Genomic DNA, 21,887 nt, shown 5'->3' with positions numbered 1-21,887 from the left:
AATGTCCGTTTCTCAATACCAAGTAGGGGAGAGTGGGGCAAAGTGAGCCAGTGGGTAAATTGACCCACCCCCTTTATCTAGGCAACCATACAGATTTGTAGCCGTGTGACCACAAATACAGGTAGCAACCATAATTTATATTTGGCTATGTTAAAGAGAAGGACAAATTAAAGAGTTATGATTAAAGTATGATTTTTTTTTAACAAAAAAAACAGTTTTTATCCTATCAAAGTCAAATTTATACATACCAGGCATAAAGGCTGTTATGTTAAAGTAGATTTATCCAGGTCTAAATATTCATACCATAAATATTGGTGATAGGCTAATATTTAAAACCATGTGAATGATTTAGCTAAAGATTAGCCTGAATTACTAAGCTAGGCAGTTTCCCAGAACGGTGCCTGTGGGGCAAAGTGAACCAGATGGGGTATTCTGAACCAGGGGTTCAACCCCACCATGAGGCACTGTAACCATTGAATATGTTTCATTAAAAAAAAAATTCTGTGTAGTTTCGCACAACTGATTTGTTCATTTTTAAACATTTTAGAAAACATATCATGCTAAGACATTACAATATTAATAAATTTTTATGCATTTGGCGTTTTGCAGGTCCACACTGAAAAAACAAACATTACACTCAGAAACGTCCATTGACAATCTCCAAACAATAAGTTTTTCCATCAAAATCTGTATTTTCATCTGATACAGACTCAAACATGAGTTGATGACATCCGAGTACCGCGAGAGCGATTTAAAACCAACCTCCTCCGCTTTATTTCTCGCGGTACTCTGATGTCATCTGCTTGTCGGTTCTTGTGGCGCTGCGTAAAGTTGACCACACCTAAAAAATGTACTGCTAAACTCGACAGAAATGCTCTGTATACCAGCACCTCCTTTATTAATTTGTATAGCAGGAAAAGTTCTATTTTACTTCTCAGCGTGATAAATAGCTTACAAGGTTTGGTGTGTGAGCGTGTGAACTGACAGAAATGCGTGTGTCTCATGGTGGGACTTGAGAGCCTAGGTTATATCAACATATGTCAAATTAAGTTACCTGATATCCACTTTTATAAGTTATAAACATTCATTTAAAATAACATACAGCGTATGTATAAGGCCTATTTGCTTAAATTGCATTTTAACAAAGAAACTGCAAGGGTTGGAATTAAAACCCAACACGCTGGTGAAAACTGGATAAACCGGTTTTCTTTGATGAGGTGGTTTTTAATTTCTTGACTCTGTGTCACTGATAGCTGCTAAAACAAGCAGCTAAACCATGTACAATTAATTACATTTTGGAATTAACTTCCTTCATGTCTTTTTATTTATACACTGTAAAAAATATTTTCTGAATTTTTAAGTAAAGTTAGCATTAAATATGTTTTACAAACAATTGGTTTACAAACTCTGGGATGTTTGTGATTATCATCATTCAGAAAAGTGGTGCTTGTGTTTTACGTGATTCAATCAGGAAGATTACATTAGTTTCTTTTCAGTGTAGAACAGTTTGTAATCAAAATGCAAAAATATAGTATATTTATAAACATCGCTGAAACAAAGAGTGAATTAAAATTAAAAAAGTAATAAAGTTAAAGCTGGTGATAATTTTGTTTATATTTAATAGCATTTTCGGAGTGAAAAATGTTTAGATTTTGTTAAGTAGCCTAAATCCTACTCCAATTTATTTCAGTGTAGGTTTCTCATTTTTATCAGCTTTCTTTTGCTTTTCAAAGGGCCGTCTACCTTTGCTACCGCCAGTGCTTTAATGTGGGCCGGTAGGCGCCAGTACTCAGTACCGCCACTTCCAAATATAGCGAGCGTACCACCACCTCTCCCTGCGCCCAGAACGTACTTCTAGCGTACCAGAACGCTCATTTGCACATCTGTTTAAATCAGAGGCTTAATTTAATCCTTTGGCTGCGCTGCCGCTTTTCAAAGCGCCCTTCACAATGCAAGCTACCTAATTCGTCCCACCGAGAGCAGAGACTACATTACCCATACACCTTTGAGTTTTACAAGTTAAAAGCGCATGCGTAGCTTTTGCTGCTGTCAATAGGCTTGTTCGACTTCATGCGGCGCCCCGAGAATCGACAGCCGGAAGACGTCACAGTATCGCGAGAGCGAGGCGAAATATGATTTCTTGAATCATTCTCGCGGTACTCTGACGTCATCCGGCTGTCGGTTCTTGCGGCGCCGCATGAAGTCGAACAAGCATAGTGTTAACAACGTGGTTTGGAGAGGTGTGTGAAACGCGCAACCATAGCTTCTCTGTTAAAATGAAAATACAATGAATACTTAATATGCCCTCCTGGTTTTAGACTCTGAGGAGTAAAAGAACAAGGTCAGAATCAGAGGACTCTCGCTGTCTGACATCCCACCAAGCCAGAATGATATCGCTGCAGGTCAGATGCAAGCTTTTTCCAATACCCTTTTGTAGGTACGTGACAATCTCTGCTGTCGCGGCTGTCAGCTTGGTTCCCCTCGACGCAACTTCGGATTTCCTCAGACGATGTGCAGTGTAAAAACATTATTGAAATTGTAGTATACATACTTGCTAAACTACAAGTGAACGAAATTTCAATGAATTTGAACGACGCGCACAGGAGTTTTATCACCCGCAAAATGGAAAACAATGGGACAAAATAAAGTGATGACTTTCGATTTTCATATGGCCAATATTTTGTTATTCTTGAACCCATAGACATGGTCTTGGTGTCCAGAGAGTATCTTTGCCCGACAGCGACAATATGTTATTAAAAAATAAATTACATCATTATGGATAGTAAAGTAAGTAAAGTAAAGTAAAGTTTAATTTATAAAGCACATTTACACACAGCGCAAAACTAAATAAATGATAAATGAGTGCTTGCAGAATATATATATATTTGAGAATGCTTATCAGTACTTTTTTGTTTCTTAATCTTTAAAGATGAATATTCTCCTTTAGAAATGGGCAATTTTCAGCAATAGCACATTATATTCAACATTTTAAGCTCATAAAAAAGTTTTTTCGCTTATTTAAATGACTTTTTTATGTTTTTATGCACGTTTAGTTTTGGTGCAATTTCATCAAAAGCTTGTAATTAGGAAATACACACAACATGCTTAACGTATATTTTCTATATGTTAAAAATGTTGTAAAAATTGCGTATTCTTATATAATAAGAATAACAATATGATATATTTTTATTGCGCTCAAAATGATCTAGAAATGGAAAAAGGAATTCTTCTCAACTACCACCAAAAAAGTTTTAAAATTCTTCTTTAGAAAAACGGCATTTAAACCCACGTGCACCGAACAAGAAAACGTATGCTTACATACAGTCCGTGTATGATATCTTTTTTATTTAGTTTTACATATTTTTATTTATATGCATTTAATAAAAGTCTACCGTAAGGTCATAATGTACACACTGTTAAAAATGATTCAGTGGCTTTGTAAATATCTCTAAAATAAATGATTAAAGTAACTTAATAAAATCTCTTAATGCAGTTATGCGATTTTTTTAGTTGGAAAATAAATTACTAAAAATAGAACAGATATTTTGTGTAAAATGTACATATATTATTTGATGTATTAATAATATAAGTATTACATTTACAGATTATTTTAGTCAATATATTTAAAAAGGTCAGAGTAATGTATTTAAGTTTTTAAAACTGTAATAATTGCATATTTCAATTTATTATTATTTCTATTTGACATAAAACGCCTAACTTGAAGTATGATTTACTTATTTTCACATTGATATTATTTGAGTAAATGTAGGCAAAAAATAAATTAATAATAAGTAGAAAAAATGTCAATTTTAAACAATCACATAGCCAACGGTTTTTAATCAGCAACAAAGAAACTGCGCATTTTGCCGATGACATACACCTCAGAAACTCCTCGAATTTATGAATATTTACACTCACAATATGATTTTATTTCCTTAGTACAAAAGTATAACATATTATACAAATTCTCAGTGAAATGTATTAAACACCAATGCATACTTTTTTATCGTGTTTCATACCATGTAAAGGGAAACATGATAATATAAAAAGTAGCCTACTGTTCAGTAATGCAGAAAAGCGCAACACAACCATTTTAAAGCTATTTAAAAGTTCAGATGCAAAAATGAACTAAATGTAAAATTAGATAAACTAGTTAATGATATTGCGTAAATGCGCTCGGTCTCTTCAAAGGTCTTCGCGAATTATTTTGTTATAAGACTCGATTATCATACATCACGTCTCTTCTACTGTAAGTACACGGAAAAAATAAGACAAATGATGCGCGTTTGAGTCGGATTTTTATGAAGAATATGTGAATGTTTATGTAACTGGCAAAAGAAAACTTCGCCAACAAAATGTTTGCCAAAAAGCATGCATTTGTATGACATCAAAGTCTATCGCCTAAACATCAATAATCCGTGTCATGTTACTTCAATATCATACAGTATACGCTCAGCATGAAGTCGAGCACACACATTGTCGTCAGTATGGCCTACATGAAACACGCCTGCCCTCTACAGGTTTTTATATTTCCTGCGTCCCCCACCGAACCCCCCATCTGCGGGATCTCGCAGAATTTCGGAAGTCTCCGCGGCATTCTGCTCTCAGAGACGCGCATTTTTAAAGGCCACATCTGTATGTCTTGTGTAAAAGTAACACAGCATTTCAGGAAAAAATAACATCATACCCAACAGTAAAATATGGTGGTGGTGGTAGTATGACGGTCTTCGGTTGTTTTGCCGCTTCAGGACCTGAAAGACTTGCTGTGATAAATGGAACCATGAATTCTGCTGTCTACCAAAAATCCTGAAAAACAATGTCCAGAATCTGTTCGAGACCTCAAGCGAACTTGGGTTCTGCAGCAGGAAAATGATCCAAAACACACAAGCAAGTCCACCTCTGAATGGCTAAAGAAAAACAAATGAAGACTTTGGAGTGGCTTAGTCAAAGTCCTGACATTAATCCTATTGCTGTGGCATGACCTTAAAAAGGCAGTTCATGCTCTACAATGTGGTTGAATTACAACAATTCTGGAAAGATGGGTGGGCCAAAATTTCTCCACAGGTTGAACCGACCTATTGCAAGCTATCGCAAAAGCTTGATTGCAGCTGTTGCTGCTAAGTGTGGCCCAACCAGTTATTCGGTTTACAGGGCAAACACTTTTTCACACAGGGCCATGTGTGTTTGGATTTTGTTTTCCCTTTATAAGAAGCACTTAATTTAAAAACTGCATGTTGTGTTTACTTGTGTGTAACTTTTATTCATATTGAAATTTTTTTGATGATTAAAGTGTGACAAACATGCATATGATAATTCACACCACTGTACAATTAGGAGAGCATGGTAAAAGTTGTGAACCTTTATAAGGGGAGCCAATGCAGTGTTTGTATATTTTTTCTGACAGTGTATAAAGAAACATAATGACCATTTTAATATGGATGTTGCCTGAAACCGGCAAGCTAAATTCTGTTCCCTGCACGTGACAAGGCTGACTGTCTGGTCCAGAATACTGATGTCAAGAACTCATGTCACCAAACGTTATGTTTGGTGGCTGATTCAAGGCAAAGCAAAACGAGAACAGAAACTTGTTTTCACTCATTACATCACATACTTATGGGACTTAAGCCTGCCAATTGAGTTTGAGAGTGGGACATTGATGGATTTAATGGATCCCTCCGTTTGTTCAGTGGCGTTTGAATCCCAAGACTTGGCTAAAGCAGACATGAAGTGAGTACAACGTGTCTGGTGGTTTAAGTAGTGCAATCTTTTAATAGAGCATGTGGGATGAAATATGGTAATGCTGGGCCTGGAACGACAGCATGTTTTTGGGATTATGGCTCTGCATATATATTGCACTTACACAGTGGAGAGGACAGAGAGCTTTGGGTTGAGAGAGGATTTGCGGTGGATTTACTTATACAACATTAGTGTATTAGGGGGGGTGAAGCTGAGTTGATCTAAGGGCGGAGTCTTTACTTGCCCTTGGTGCCAACTGTACAGGTGGTATATCTGACTCACTCTTAATGGAAATGCATCTCAACATGACAATATTTTATGAATTGTTTCGGGATTGTTTGAGAAAAATTGGTATAAAATGTCCACAATGAAAATTTTATTTAGTTTCACGTATACATTACTTTAATTGTTCGGAGGACACGTGCATTAGCTATGATATGAACACATTTATTCATGCAGCACCTCCCAGTGAGTCACGCAGGTTTGTGGTTCAAGCAGCGCTGTCAAAGTTGATCCAAACTGCTCGGCTCAAACTGCTCCGCATTGGGCAGCGCAAGCAAACAACTCATCTCTGCGCTATTCAGACTACTGCAGTGCTCTGTCTAATAGGCCGCGCATATAATTGGTCCATGCAGGGCGGATCAATCGAGTGGCGCAGTTTCCTCCCTCTTTGATGTGTTTGGCTTCCCATAAATGTATATTTTCTCTGAAAGTATATGAAGAAACATAATGACCATTTTAACACTGATGTTGCCTGAAACCTCTAGACACTTCCTATAGCCTATAATGAGTGTCTGGATTCTGGATGAATGTATTTTGGAGCATTCCTCCTTACAAAACATCTCCAGTTCAGTTAGGTTTGATGGTTTGCTGAGCATGGACAGCCCACTTCAAATCACCTCACATATGTTTATTGATATTCAGGTCTGGGGACTGGGATGGCCATTCAAGAACATATCAGACTGTACTTGTTCCTCTGCATAAGTGCCAGAAATGATTTTGAGCAGTTTTTTTTTTGTTGTTGTCTTGTTGAAATATCTAGCCCCGGTGTTACCTCAATTTTGTGACTGATTCCTCAACATTATTCTTAAGAATCTGCTGATATTAAGTGGAATTCATGCGACCCTCAACTTTAACCAGATTACCGGAACCTCCATCAAATTTTACTGTGGGTAGCAAATGTTTGGAACGCTGTGTTTTTTGTCTGCATGCATTTCGCCCCTTGTTATGACCAAATCACTCACTCTTTGCTTCATCAGTCCACATCACCTTATTCAAAAATGAAGCTGGCTGGTCCAAATGTGCTTTTGCATACCTCACTGTGGCATTTGTGCAGAAAGGGCTTCTTTCGCATCATAGTGCAAAGTGTGCTGAATTGTTGAACGATGCACAGTGACACCATCTGCAGGAAGTTGATGTTGTAGGTCTTTGGAGGTACTCTGTGGGGTGTTTTTGACTGCTCTCACCATCCTTTACCTTTGCCTCTCCAATATTTTACAATGCCTGCCACTTCTGACCTTAACAAGAACTGTGCCTGTAGTCTACCATTTCCTCACTATGTTTCTCACAGTGGACACTGACAGCTTATATCTCTGATATAACTTTTTGAAGCATTCCCCTAAACCATAATGTTGACCAATCTTTGTTTTCAGGTCATTTGAGAGTTGGTTGAGGCCTCCATGTTGCCACTCTTCAAATGAAAGTCAAAGGGGGCAAGAAAACAACAACTTCCAATTGGCCACCTTAAATACCTTTTCTTATGATTGGATGCACCTGTCTATGAAGTTCAAGGCTTAGTGAGCTCACCAAACCAATTGTCTGTTCCAATTAATCAGTGCTAAGTAGTTACAGGTTTTCAAATCAACAAAATGCACCTGTCTAATTTTTCTTTTTGATGCAAATTGCACATTTTCTGATAATTCAATAAACCTAATTTCACTACTGAAATATTACTGTGTATTACTTCATTTATTTGATAGGTCAAAATGAAATTGCTTATCCAAACACCCAAATATTCATAAATGAAAATCATGGAAATTGTCAGGGGTGCCCAAACTTTTGCATACGACTGTAAATGTTTACAGCCCGGTACCAAACGTGTTTTTGGCCTATATAGCTAATTTTGCCCTTCATGACAACTGTGAGGGGGTGAATGGTTTTGTAACTCATCTGTTTAAATTATATTAATCTTTTTGCATAATTAAGGGTGTGGTTACTTGAGTGACAGGTTAATTGCTGCTGCTGTCACTACCGTCGAGCTAAGAGGGCCTGGTTTCAGCAAACAGGCACCTCAGCTATTTTTCTGCCTCAGCCTATTTTCGGTTATCCGCGAGTGACGTGCAATGACACGGTGCCAATATGGCAACGGTAGGGTCCACCAACTTTGGGCTTCAAAAAACCTACAGGTGACCTCACAGACACTACATATAAATATTGTTTACAGTCTATGCCTAAAACACACAAAAAAGCTGTATGAATTTGATCTTATTAGTCACATTTTTCACATAAAACAAACTTACAATTTGCAAAACATGGCCAGGTCCAAGCTGAATTCTTTCTTACAAAATAAATTCTATGAAATCGTCAAGTGCAGTTTATCTGGAGGAAGTCTTGTGGTCAGCATTTAGCAAATATGAAAACTGCTGGGTTGCCGTGTTCTGTGTTCTCCAGGGAGGACTAAGTGGGCTCAAGGTAAACGGGGCCAAAATATTATGGCTGGCTAAAAGCAAGAGCGAGAGTGTGGACTGAGCAAGAGTGAAAAATGGAGCAAAGAGAAAAGCCATAAACAATAATTGGACGAATGGGTTTGCGTAAAGACGGGCAAACTTGATGAGCAGCAAGGCGCCAAAATCAATTTACTCTCACGTAATGCTCTCTGGCCTGCTTTCTTTTGATTTAATAAGGTGCTGAAATATAACAGTCTACTCAATTAAAGCAGCTAATGGAGAAACAAGCACTTCTCTGGTGAAATTACCATGTTGTTTTTTTCGTTGGACACGCTCACCATTAACATCATCTCCAGCAGATACTGCAGCTTGGCGTTCAGGAATGGATGGTTGTGTCTTGGCTGTAGAAGATGATGGACTGTGCGGGTGCGCGGCCAGCTCATTGGCTGTGTGGTTTGTCGACTTATTTGAGGAAGACACCCGGCTAGGAGACTTTGGCAGAAAGAAATAGTATCATTTAGTCACCGGGAGAGGCAGAAATCAGCGATGGGAATAAATTGAGAGGCTGATCAACAGGTCCGATGACATGACAATTTCCTTGACAACTCGAGCCACGGCAAGGGTCCCTTATTTTATTTGCACGCTCGATGTGCACTCATGCATGCACAATGACACGGTGTCTGTATTTGTCAGTCTCTTGTTCAGACACGGAGGAGAGGCGATTTATTCAGAAGGGGTGGGGATTTTCTGGCAGTGCTGGGTTGGTGAAAAAGGTGTTGCGCGAGGTAACTCTAAGGATGTTGGAACAGCTGGCAGTGGCTGTGTTGATTGACTATTTAGACACAGATCTGAAGAAAGTAGAGGTCGATGTGTGACAAAACGGCAGTGAAGCTTCTCATCAGCAGTGTTCTGCACCACTGGAGCATATGACCAGGTCAAGTACTTTACTAGAGGAAGAGTGAGATAAGGAAGGGGGGAGAGATAAAAAAGGATGAGATAAAAGTCCTCTTAGATGTAGACCACCTGGTATATGAATCTCCTAGGTATAAATCTGACAATATGAGTCTATCCTATGATGAGCGTGCTTTTAACAACAGGTGCTATACAAGCTCACACACACAGCTTTGTACTAGATGTGGGAATATAATAGACTTATGTTGCAAAGATCCAATTTTTTTTATAGTAAGGTTATACTCTCACTAAAGCAAACCTTCACACAAACCTGTTTATATAAACCATCAGAATGCAATGCATTTAGATGCCTTTCAAACATTAGTAACACTTCAAGTGTCCTTCAAAATTCAGATTTTAACATTTCACTATATTTGTAAAGACAACATTTTTAAAAATATAGCCTACACACCCACACACCCACACATAATTCTTCTCTATGTCAGATGCAGCTCTATCTGGAGATCTTGAGGGACTCACTAAGGTCTCGACCTCTCAGCCCCGTTCACATTCATTAGCATTCATCACCTTCTCAACACGTAGTGCACTGGCCACTTGACTGCCCTCATTACTATTCAGCAAAGCAACCTTAATACACAAGCACACACGCACGCACACACATACGCGCACACTCACAGAGAGAATGATTCACTAAGGACATGCAAGGCCCGGTGTTGACAAGCCCTCTTGGTGGTCTGTTGATTCCTCAAAGGCTAATAAAATGCAACACCAGGTGTAATTGGTTGAGGCAATTCTGTAAACTCTGTCACATTTGCCGTTTTTAGCTAGTGTAGGCTCTTTTTGCAGTTTTTATAGTGTTATTCCTCAATTAAAAACCATAATATCTGGAAACACACCTCTGGAGAGAAAGAGAGAGAGAGAACCAGAGGTTCACAACTCTCTAACAGTAATTACTATAAGCTAAAAACGTCATGTATTGAGTAATGTATTGTAGTCTTAATGCTCTGTTAATCCATGTGGCTCTGCATGTCCTCAGAGGAGATAAGTTAAAGATTTTCTTGCTTTTTGCTCATCCTAGTAGTACAGATAACCATTTGTTAAGGCAGGTTGATTTTTCAGAGCAGACTCCTAAGAGCGCCTGGAATCGATCCTTGCCTCTCGTCTCTTGATATACATTCAAATTAGCAATGTGGAAAACTACCTATTTTCAAAATCGACTAGTTGACGGGTTACCCAAATAATCGGTTGAATAATCGGTCTACAGGAACACTAAATAATTAGGATGACGGGGTTCAGCTGACCGTGATTATGCATTGTAAGATGTGCTCTTGCATTCACAAACAGCTGGAAGAAAAACAACATGTTACGATGATTTGTTAAACACAGAGGTTATAAATAACCTTGGTTGACTAGTCAGCCATGACCCATTCCTAATTCAAAGCATCCTTGAGAAAAGCGTTATCTATTTTACATTGCCTAATCTGGACCCCCTCCTCTAAGCCCCTTGTTCAATCAGGGAAAAAGTGCCAGCCACGCAGATGCCAATCACAATTTGCATTCAAATCCCGAGCAGCATAAATCCAATTAAGTCCCCCAAAATACAACATTTATGAAGCTTAAATGTCTTTGCGGAGCAATGAGGACACAGGCTATGGGGCTCATCAGCTTTCCTTTCTCTCTGTCTCCCACCATCCCCGCTGTCCCTGTGATTTCCATAAATATAAATCTACTATTTACTCCCGTCCCTGGCAAATTCAGCAGGAAGATTTCCATTCTCGACAGAAAAGACCTCCATTTGAAAATGTCTAATCTTGCATGAATAGGGACGATGGGGGAGAATGTCCACTGGAATAATCACGGCTTTCTACGTCCTATTGTGCGGCTGCGAATTAAATGGTTAAATTCTCGGGAAACTGTGGGGGACTTAGAAAAGATTTGCGACGGGAAATCATTTCCAATGTACTTCCTCGCAGTCAAGGTCGCAGTATGCATGAAGAGAGAGAGAGAAAGGCTGAGAGACACAAAATCAGACACAGAAAGGCGGAGAAAATATGGAGTCCACTGTCATCTATCACGCTTTCTAAGAATCCTATTATACCTGGAGAGAAAACTTCATACATTGTTGTGTGCTGAGCAATGGTACACACAAAGCAAGGGCATATGTATGAAAGGCCGAAGCTGTGAATCACTATTAAAGCATATGTGCGCCATGAATCCATTATTCATTTTCTCCTAAGAGAAAGGCAGAAGATAGAGGACAATGTGACCCCATTATAGAAAGCCATCTCTAATGAATAAAAGGCCAATATGGTCTGTAATATATGGAAATAGGCTTGTGCTGTTATCCTCTCCTGCAATTGACAGTGACCAGCTGGCATTGTTGGTGCCGAGGTCCTTCTCATCCTGGCCAGAAGGGGGAGATGTGATGACAAGAAATCAACCTTGGCTTTGCGCTGGAATTTCCTGTAGGTCACAGACGGGATAATAATGCAATTTAACCCAGCGGCTAAAGTACGTCACACTGTAGCAAAGTGAATCATTCACCTCACCTGCATTAATGCCAATACACTGGGTCTACGAGTCTATCTTCCTCTATCAATCAATCCGTAAGAAGTAGAGGAAGAAAGGTCCGACTTCTCCGTGGATCAGTCATTGCACAAATGAGCTGTGATCCACACAGAGAGGCCTCTTTCATCTTGTAACAGGCGGTGAGATCTATATTAAGGCTTCTTAGTCGCGTACGCTTTACACATCAGAATGCGCCAAGGCTAGGCTGCTGAGCCAAGAGTCAAGAAGTAATAAACTATTAAAATAAAAGGACAAGGGATTTTGAAAGCCAGTAACGTTCTGTTCAGCCATCCAGAGCGGCTCACGGAGAGGCTCATTACATATCTGTCATGTCGCAAAGTTTTCCGAATTTCTTTCAGCACAGGTGTCTCACCGAGAGTAAAGGGGTGCGCAGAGATGAACGGATGCATTTAGCTCTCGTGCTTTTTTTACTCTCATAAAAATGCCTGTGCTATTTCCTTCAGAAGTAAAGTTAGCAAATTGGCGGAGAAAATGTCACCCCTCCAGGTACGCGCCTCAGACGGAAAAGCATTAGCCCACGCGTGAGGTTTCGGCATGCGAGAGAAAGAGACGTCAGCTTAACTCTGGCTTGTTTACTGCTTAAGGCAGATGCTATGTTGGGAAACTTTTCTCTGAGAATTGAAGAGGAGGGGAATACAGGGTTAAACAGTACTGTTTTTAACCATGTATTTTTTGAATGGTAGTTGCTAAGTAAATGTCTGTTGTGGTTTGTAATAAAAAGTCTAAGGTCTGCAAAATGCAGACCACGTTTATGAGTAATGTTTGTGCATTCAGTAAACATTGTTGCTGTTACTACTGACACAAAGACATACAGTAGAAAGTGATGAATGATAGTAAAAATAATGCAGGTCAGGGTAAAATCTAATGATTTATTTTATGGCTCAAATAGTGTGAAATTAAAATATTGGATGTAAGGGCATTTCTCTTTGTCTCTTGCCATCCAATGGTCCCTCTTAATCTCCCTCAGAGATAGTCATGTAATGAGAAGCGTCTCCAAATATGCAGACTGTATTACAAAAGATATAAATAACATTAGTCTTTGTATTGATTTTGTGTGTGTTTTTCCTCTGCTTTGATTTTTCATAAGCATTTTTTTATCTGACATCTCATTAAATGAATACACCTTTAGTCGCTAATGTATGGACAATTGATCTTTAGTTCCAATGCTCAGATTTGTGCTATAACTTTTACTTCAGATCAAATAACTAGCACCCAGACAGGGATGTTGTTTCACCTAATACTCTGTATGCTAAGTGGGCTTTTTCTATGTAAATTTGATTATTTTACTTGTGTTTTTTAAACATTTGTGTGGAACGGGTCCTTTGACACAATACAATTACTTAACAACACCAATTTACAACCTGTTTACCACATTCCCAAAACAATTCTTCCAAAATTGTTCCACCATACAACTTCATTTCTAGTAATTTTATGAACTAAGTATCCTGGGGGCAGTTGGGGGTAAATTCACTAAACAGTTGCTCTACCTTTGTGTGCAGTATTTCAGAAGTCATTTTCATTCTTTTCAATGGAAACTTGATTTCCTCCATATAAATTAGACTCATTATGAAACGCTCTGTTCATTAAACTCCGTGCTGTTTGCCTGGGGCAATTAATGCGGTGCATGTGAAAAGCAGGTGGTAAGTGAAAATTTATTTCATAGACATGTTTGTTAATATTTTCTATTTAACTATGGCAATGATTATTTATAAAATGCAAATAAATTACACTGTCATTCAAAGCAAATTTCCCCATATTCTTATTACTCTATCAGACAGCAAGCCAAATTTGTTTACATGTAATCTAACCACATGTGTTCAATAAGTGTTCATGTCAGTTTTTTTTTAATGTCAATGTCATTATTTCTTTTTTGTATCTTTATTTTTACATTCTTTGTAAAAATTATATATATATATATATATATAATTTTTGGCTAGGTATACTGTGTTAGACTTGATGAGACTAGTTCTAGTGCACTTATGTCCCTATTGCTGTTCTTGTGTTGCTCTAATTGCTTCTATTGTTACCTCATTTGTAAGTCGCTTTGGTCAAAAACGTCTGCTTAATCAGTGGTCCTCACACTTTTTCGACGTGCCACCATCCCCCCCCCCCCCTTGGGAGGTGCATCCCTTTGCGGCACCCCCAAAGTTTAATTAAACAAAACATATTAAATTACACAATGTAGTGCTGTTGGTTAGTAGCATTATTTTTTAATATTTTCCATATTGCAAATGGAACAACAGAGTACTTGAGGTTGTCATTCAATCTAACCAATACATGCAGCCTTTTACTGTTTTACTATAGTGTTAAGATTATATAGAAAATATATGTGGTGATTTAAATTATGAAACTTAAATTGAAATGAATTGATGAGACAATGACCATCAGACACCGGAGGACAGAGCAGCCACACTGAGACAATGGTAAACAGGTTTTTAAACCATATTTAATGACACAGAAAGAGCAATATTTCTAATATTGTGAAGGTTTTAAGCTCCATTTCGGTTGCATGAAATGCATTCTGGGAAACGTGGCTGTCATAAGTCCACACAAGTCACCTCCTGATGCATCCTTGATAAAATAAGCGGATCAAAGAACACATCCAGGAATGTTTTGTGAACTTGGCTTGATGTGAACTTGGAATTGAAACAGTACTTGGGCCGCGACTGATGGGGTTTTACAAGTCCACAAGAACATAAGTACAGACGCATATTGAGAAATGGCCACTATCATTATCTCTGATCACTTATACCTGTTTCTGGTTACCTTGTTAACCCAGCCCATTTAAACCCTTTCATTTCTCTTATTGATTGCTTAGTCTTGCTAATGTCATACCACAGTCTAGCTGGTTACTGGTCATGTCTGTGGTTTCTGCTTTTGTTTCCTTGTCTTTGTTTTTGGATTGCTTACCAGTGTTTTTGACCTCTGCCTGTGTTATGGATATATAATTGTGAACTACCCTGTAATAAAGTTTGTATTTTAATCCCCACTTTTCGTGTTCTTGTGCAGACTATGACAAGGTCAAAGGAAGTGTAGTTTTAACCAATGAAAGACATGCATTCCATAAATGTAAATGTATCAAATAAATGCATTTAATTTTCATTCTTACTGTCTTTGTGCGTGTGCGTGTGTGTGCGCGCGTGCGCATGTGTGTGCCTTTTTTGCTTTTTACAAGTAATTGTGTTAAAATAATAAAATATTTAATTAGTATTTAATCAATACCCTGGGTGCATGAGATAAGGGTTATTGCCATAGATTGTCAAATGTTTACGCTGTAAAAAGTAAAAGTTAGATCACCTAAAAAAAACTTCAATTTACATTTTACATTATTACTACACTCACTAGTACAGTTTAATCTTAGCTGCTGTATTTTGCTGCTTATGTTGTCCATCGATTTGTCTGTATTTTCTCCTGCAGCTATTAAAGGGAAACCAGGCAAGTCTGCATAATATTTCTCTACGAGCTCCCCCTATCGTAAAAATGAACTGTTGTCCCTCCCCCCTCGGAACCAAGTTCATCAGCTTATTTCCAATCCAGTTATGTTTCTCTTCCGTCAAGGGTTTTCGATGCTTCTTCCCCGGCTCTGCCATTTGCAACAATCGCTAGCCGTGCTTAGCTCGCCTGCCTCTGTGTTGTTTGCTGTAAAGTGACCCTGCTTCTCGCGATATCTGAGACTTTGCGAGACTGAAGGACACCGGGTCGGATACAACGAACTTGCAAGTGGGGTTTTCTTCCTACAGACGGTAGGGGCAGGCGAGAGAGTCTTCATTCGTCCGGTAATGAGTCGTGTAACCATATACCGACTTACGAAGATGATTTATTAACATAAAAATGGTGCCTTTAATGCATAGCTGCTTTGAAACAATTCATTTATTGTGAAAAGTGCTATATAAATAAAACTGAACTGAATAGAAGAGCAGAATTGACAAAAACAGGTGTGTTTAATCCCTAAAAGCAAGTTCAAGCTGCAGGAAATGTGGGGTGCCCTCAGGGCTTGAACAAGATGTGGGTTACTGGATGAACTACAGTTGCCCACACTGGGCACAACACACAGAAGAACCAGCAAGGAAAGAGAGGTAGACCACTGAAAATCGCAGAGATCTGATGATAAAGTCTTCCCGAATCCCACCAATATGAACATCCTAATCCACATGTATACAGCAGCCATCAAGAAAGTGTCTTTTTGTGTCGATATATAGAGCAAAAGCATTCACTTTCACCTCTGAGACATAAAGTGTCAGCAAATGCAGTAAAAACACAAATACCCACTACCACTCTTAGGAAAGCTGCTTTTCCTAAGACTTCACATCCACCCCAAAAATTAATCCACTTCTCAAGGCTTGGTATGGCAGGTCTGGGGCACAATGTGCTGTGATGTGATAGGGGAGCAAGGGTACACACACGTGCATACATAAACCCTCTCCCTATGGTAGTCTGAGGAGTCTTTACTGTATGGCAAGCTTAAAGTCAGAATGCAGAGTTGGCAACTCTGAACGAAATAAGCAGCATTGGGCAAACACGCACATACACACACACACACACACACACACGCACCCACGCACGCACGCACAAACACACACACAGACAAAGAGATAGAGAGAGATGCAATATGAAAACATGCAAATTAAAATGGTGTGCTGTGGATTAAGGCTACTGACTTGGTTGCAGGTGCAGGTCACTGGGCAAAGTGATAGTTCATGCATCTTCTACTCATATACATCAATACAGGTTTAATGAGGTCAATACCAGTGTCTCACTGCGGCAGATATAAATGAGCTTTTGAAACGGACTGCAAGATCAAAAGCCATAGCAAACATGCAGGTGGTACAGTGAAGCTAAAAAACAATTCTAGTAATTTAATTGAAAAAAAGTGGATTGTAGTAGGTGTATTTTTGGTTGCATTTTGATGAAAAACCTCTCCACTGTCTCTTCCATTGTCAGGCCCAGGAAGTAAACTGTTGCCTACAATCCGTGTGTTTGTTGTATTCCAAAAAAAGAGATTTATGTTGCACACGATAACTCACGTCATTGTTTACTTTGGGGTTTGTACCTTTTGCATATCGCTAACATGTACTAATACACACCTACACCAAAGGAAATGTAATATCGTGAATAGGACGATAGTTGCTCTTTAAACACTGACACACAAGATAATTTGCATAATTTTTATGATCATTTGTGACCCTGGACCACAAAACCAGTCATAAGGGGCAGTTTTTTAATGGCAATGGAAGGAAGGGACATCGCTTCGTCCATCTTTTTTTACAGCCTATACCCTCAACACTATACTTCTTGACTTTTATTACATTTGCTTTCATAACAGACTATGTATTGTTAGGCAAAAATATGTATTGTTAGGCTACTACAGTATATTGTGTAAATGTTTGGAAAGTATTGCATTCTTCATATCAATCTTAAAAGTACATGAGGGTTGGCAATAAACTTATATAATTAAAGAAAATTCTGGATTTCATTGTAATTTTGTATTGCATTCTTATGTCACAAGATTAACAAATGTGTTGGGTTGAGTTCACTCACTCATATGGGTCACTGGTGTCTGGTCCTTGTAGCTCAGATGGGATGGGAATGCGCTTGTAGTACATCTCCCAGTCAAAGGCTCCCCGCATAGCGTCCCCTGCCTGCGCCTCGTAACCGAAGTGATTGTGGTCGATCACGTCTATCATGGGACACACAATGGTTTTGGGGTTCTGGGCAATCTGATCTGAGAGCAAAAGGCAAAGAGAGGTAAAATTAGTGTGCCAGATACATTTAACCAAAACATCTTAGAGACCAGTCCGGTTATACATTGTTTCAACGTGTGTTTGTTAAGATTCAAACCCATGACCTTAACAAATGCAACACTCTACTGGTTTAGCTACACTCAGAGGACAGAAGGAGAGATGAAAGGACCGGGACTGCAGGGCGTCTCATGAGTCCCCATGCTCCTGGATCACTTGCTCTCCAACGCTCCGCTCGACTGAGTGTGGTGACCCTGTGAAATTTAAAGCCGCTACAGCCGCTCAGCGATTAGAAACAATTACAGCGCTTCAAAGTAGGTTTGCTCCACAGAGGGACGAGCAGAAAGGACCCTCGGCCTTTCGCTCTATCTCTGTCAGTCAGCAGACGCTAAGCCGTCCCAGATCTGTCACCCACACTCTCCCTCAACACCTCTGCTCTACTGGACCATAGAGATCTTGTGGAAAGACAAAAGACCTGGAATATGGGCCTAAGCACACAACAACAAAGCACTTAAACAAATTTAAACTCAGGAGCACAATCTCCAAGGTATGTCTGTAACCAAGGCTGGAACCGAGATGTCATCTTTAAAAAAATACTAACAGTAATAGTACTAATAATTCTTAATTCATTTAGCACTTTTAAGGATTCCTCCATACAAAGCACTTCATACAGAGAGTGGATGAATCTTCAACCAACTATAACCAACATTCATCCTGGGACGGCAGCCATAATGTACCAGAACAATTACCATGCACAAATTAAAAGACTTTTATTAGTTGTGTGGATTTTTAGTAGGGAACAAAGTAGCAATTTGGGAAGGATTCTGGGGTAACATAAGATTGCCAATTGAAACCAACCTCAATTTTCGAAATGCAATGAAAAGCTGCAGCTGCCACAGGACAAACATGTCGTCGTCTGTAGATAAAAAAGCTCATTCTAAGGTAATAAAACAAAACAGTTCATTATGTAAGGTCTTTATACACCACTAATAATAATGCATTTCTGTCAAGAGATCCTTCTTAAAGTCCCACATTGCACCTTTAAAGACCACAGAATGTAAATACCTCAGTATAACCTCAAGAAGTAGCTGTTTTTCCTATTTGTCCATGTTTATACACCCTATTTTCTTGTTATAGCTTAACTTCAATTGAAAACAAATTACAAGACTACATCTCCGTTAAAGCGCAATGCTAGAAGGAACGGTTTTGGCAACATGAATAGTTCCCTGTCAGCTTTATCTCATTAGCTACCATCCTCTTGTCTTTTTGAAAGCTGTTGGCATTGCATTTGTTTACATGTTCTGTATGTGGTGTACGTTTGTGTGTGTGTGTGTGATGTATACTGTATGAATTCAAAAAAGGCTTTCCTAAAAAGCCAGCACACAAACAACCACCTGCATCCTCCTGCCAACACTCACATATCAACGCCTTTGTTTTCTCTCTGGCACCGAGTCTCCTCTTTCCTATCCTTCTCCAAGAACCCGCTTCGCTGTAGCGCTTACTGGGCCAGAATTCTTTGTTTGATTCTTTCCCCATTGCAGATGCATCTAACAAGTTGTCTAAATCTGAAAACCCAGGACTCCATTTGACGTTTGCCAAGTTGAGGAATAAGAAAAGTAATAAAAATTTGAAACTATCGCAGACATGCTGCAATATCAGGGGATAGTGTGAATATTTTTGTAGCAAATACAAGCAAGGATGGATTGCAGCCCGGGGTCAATGTCCTGGTGCCTCTGACTGTCATGTTCTTTCATATCTGACGGCATATGTAAAGTTGATATTGACAGACAGACAGAAGATGCTTGGCTTTAGGTAATCCCCCTTACAAACAATTAAATCTGTCTTACACTACAAGTCTATAATCCAATATTATTGCTCATTTACATTTATGCATTTGGCAGATGCTTTTAACTCTTTCCCTGCTATTGAGAGAATTAAGAGAAAAAGCTTCTGTTCTAAAGACGAGTATTTCCGGCTTTCCGCAATACTGCTATTATCCACCAGGTGGTCCACTAATAAAACCCGGAAGTATCCTAGGGCAAACAGCTGTATGTCCGTGTATGTTTTGAGGATCGCTCTGATCAAAAGTCCTTCAGAAAAATAGAAAAATTATCTCAGCTTTTTGCTGAAAATTTTGTGTTTTTGAAGAAACCTACTCATATATATATATATATATATATACAAGGTAGAATTTTTTTTTTTTTTTTTTGAGTCTGTTCTTTCATTTGGTATACTGTATGTTTATATTTTAAGAGGAACATTTTCTGGAAGGCATTAAACTTTTGTGAAAATCATGAAAATGTTGGCGCTGGTTGGCAACTTTTTTTTAAACGCTGGCGGGGAAAGAGTTAACCAAACTAATGTACACTGTTTCAATCAGTCTATACATTTCTTTTATCACGGTGTTTAGCCTAACATCTGCATATAATATCTTTACATACTTAACCCTATGCTGTCTGTGAATTAAGTATATGTATATATAGTGTATGCATATTATATTTTCATTTTTTATTGTTGTCTATCTGTCCAGTAAAAGTTTTAGAGCTAATTCTGATACATACATACATATACATATATTTTTTTTCGGTCATTGCATTTTAACTCTTTCACCGCCATTGACGAGATATCTCGTCAATTAAGAGAAAACGCTTCCCCGCCGATGACAAGATTTTCCGTCTTTCCGCAATACCGCTATTATAAACCCGGAAGTATTGCCCTATGGCAAGCGGCTGCATGTCTGTGTCTGTTTTAAAGATCGCTCTGAATGGGATCTCTATGAAAAGTCTGTCACAAAAATGGAATTATCTCTGCTTTTTGCTCAAAATGTGGTGTTTTTGCAGAAACCTACCCATATTCAAAAGCTGATTACAAAAGAACCACTGAAGGTAGAATGAAACGGTTTTTTTTGTTCTTTCATTTGATATATTGTATGTTTATATATTTAAAGAAGAACATTTTCTGGAAGGCATTAAACTTTGGTGAAAATCATGAAAAACGCTGGCGCTGGCTGGCAACTTTTAAAAAAACGCTGGCGGTGAAAGAGTTAAAGACACAAAGCCTTGGTGTATGTCCCAACCATTGTTAATTAAATGTGTGTCTGGTTGCACCCTGGCTAATGAGTGATGGTTGGATGGATGAGGGGACAACGAGCCCTGTCTTCAACATTACTGATCAGAGATCTGTTTCAAACAGCCTGCGACACACAACCTGCAGTGCGCCTGTTCGGCAGCTCCACTTTAATCATACATGCCAGGCCGCATCCCAGCATGCCTCTCAAAGACCATACACAGCACACTGTAACCAATTAGAACTCGCCGTGCTGTGCCCACATCTCTGGGACGAATGCCTGATGTTCAGCCAAGAGAAGAAAAAACAGCCAGATCAAGTGCACTAAAAACAAAAAATTGGTATTAGATCAATAAGTGTAAAAATCATAACAGAAGCAACCATCTGAATTTGAAACGTTGCAATAGCGTCACACGCATCAAAAGCTGGCCACATTTGGAACGCTTATGCGACGCAGCGGGGCAAAACTATAGATTGTATCCTCAATGAGTTTGAAAGAAGAAAGGTTTTCTGTGATAACAAGAACAAGCTACAGACAAGAAAATGTATTTTTTTGTTTTTTAATCAAGTGACTGCAAGCAAAGGGCTTTGAACGGGAAAAGCGATTGAATTTTAAAATCGCTAGATTTAAAAGACAAAGATAAGCACAATGAACGTTGCATCTGAATGGGATTTCACCAGCCTGTATTTTCTCACAATAATAGGCATTAGAATCTGTGGGTATGTGCAACAGCCAGGATCAGCAGTGTGTTATCTTGACTTACCGAGGAGGGGCGGCAGCCAGTTGACGTTGGCTTCACAGTGTGAGTCCAGGAATGTGAGGACCTCTCCTCTGGCCACCGATGCTCCGAGGAGCCGTGTGCGGATCAGACCCTCTCGCTTCTTAGTTCGCACGATACGGACTTTAGGAAATCTGGCCATGTGCTCTTCCAGATGAGCTTTGAGGTGATCTGTTGAGATAAAGACAATAAAAAAGAAATTACTAGGAAGAATGTATTGAATTAAAGAAATGGCATTTAAGACTTAAGCCTGGGATTGTATTGTGTTAAAGGCAAAAGAAGGGAGATAGAGTATGTGTTTCGGTGCAGTGGTGCAGTAATTTAATCTCAGGATTGTTTCTCCATTCTCTTGGCCCCATTCAAGGACATTAATGTTTAACACCCCATACGATTGCCCTGCT

At 38.9% G+C, this 21,887-nt stretch overlaps 1 protein-coding gene across 2 annotated transcripts in view; it reads right to left on the bottom strand.

The window, feature by feature from the left end:
- galntl6 (polypeptide N-acetylgalactosaminyltransferase like 6) overlaps positions 1–21,887 on the bottom strand; it is a 265,789-nt gene that overhangs the window by 26,016 nt on the left and 217,886 nt on the right. For both annotated transcript variants that reach the window (XM_065265203.2, XM_073814250.1), the window contains exons 6-7: positions 21,472–21,657; positions 17,442–17,625 (exon numbers count right to left, since the gene is read on the bottom strand). In XM_065265203.2, coding sequence (XP_065121275.1) covers positions 17,442–17,625; positions 21,472–21,657 — 370 coding nt within the window. The remainder of the gene's footprint in view (positions 1–17,441; positions 17,626–21,471; positions 21,658–21,887) is intronic.

This window comes from Paramisgurnus dabryanus, chromosome 4 (assembly GCF_030506205.2).
Source record: "Paramisgurnus dabryanus chromosome 4, PD_genome_1.1, whole genome shotgun sequence".
In the NCBI taxonomy this organism is placed as follows: Eukaryota; Metazoa; Chordata; class Actinopteri; order Cypriniformes; family Cobitidae; genus Paramisgurnus; species Paramisgurnus dabryanus.
The sequence above is the reverse complement of the archived record's forward strand: the minus strand, read 5'-3'. Positions and strand labels throughout refer to the sequence as shown.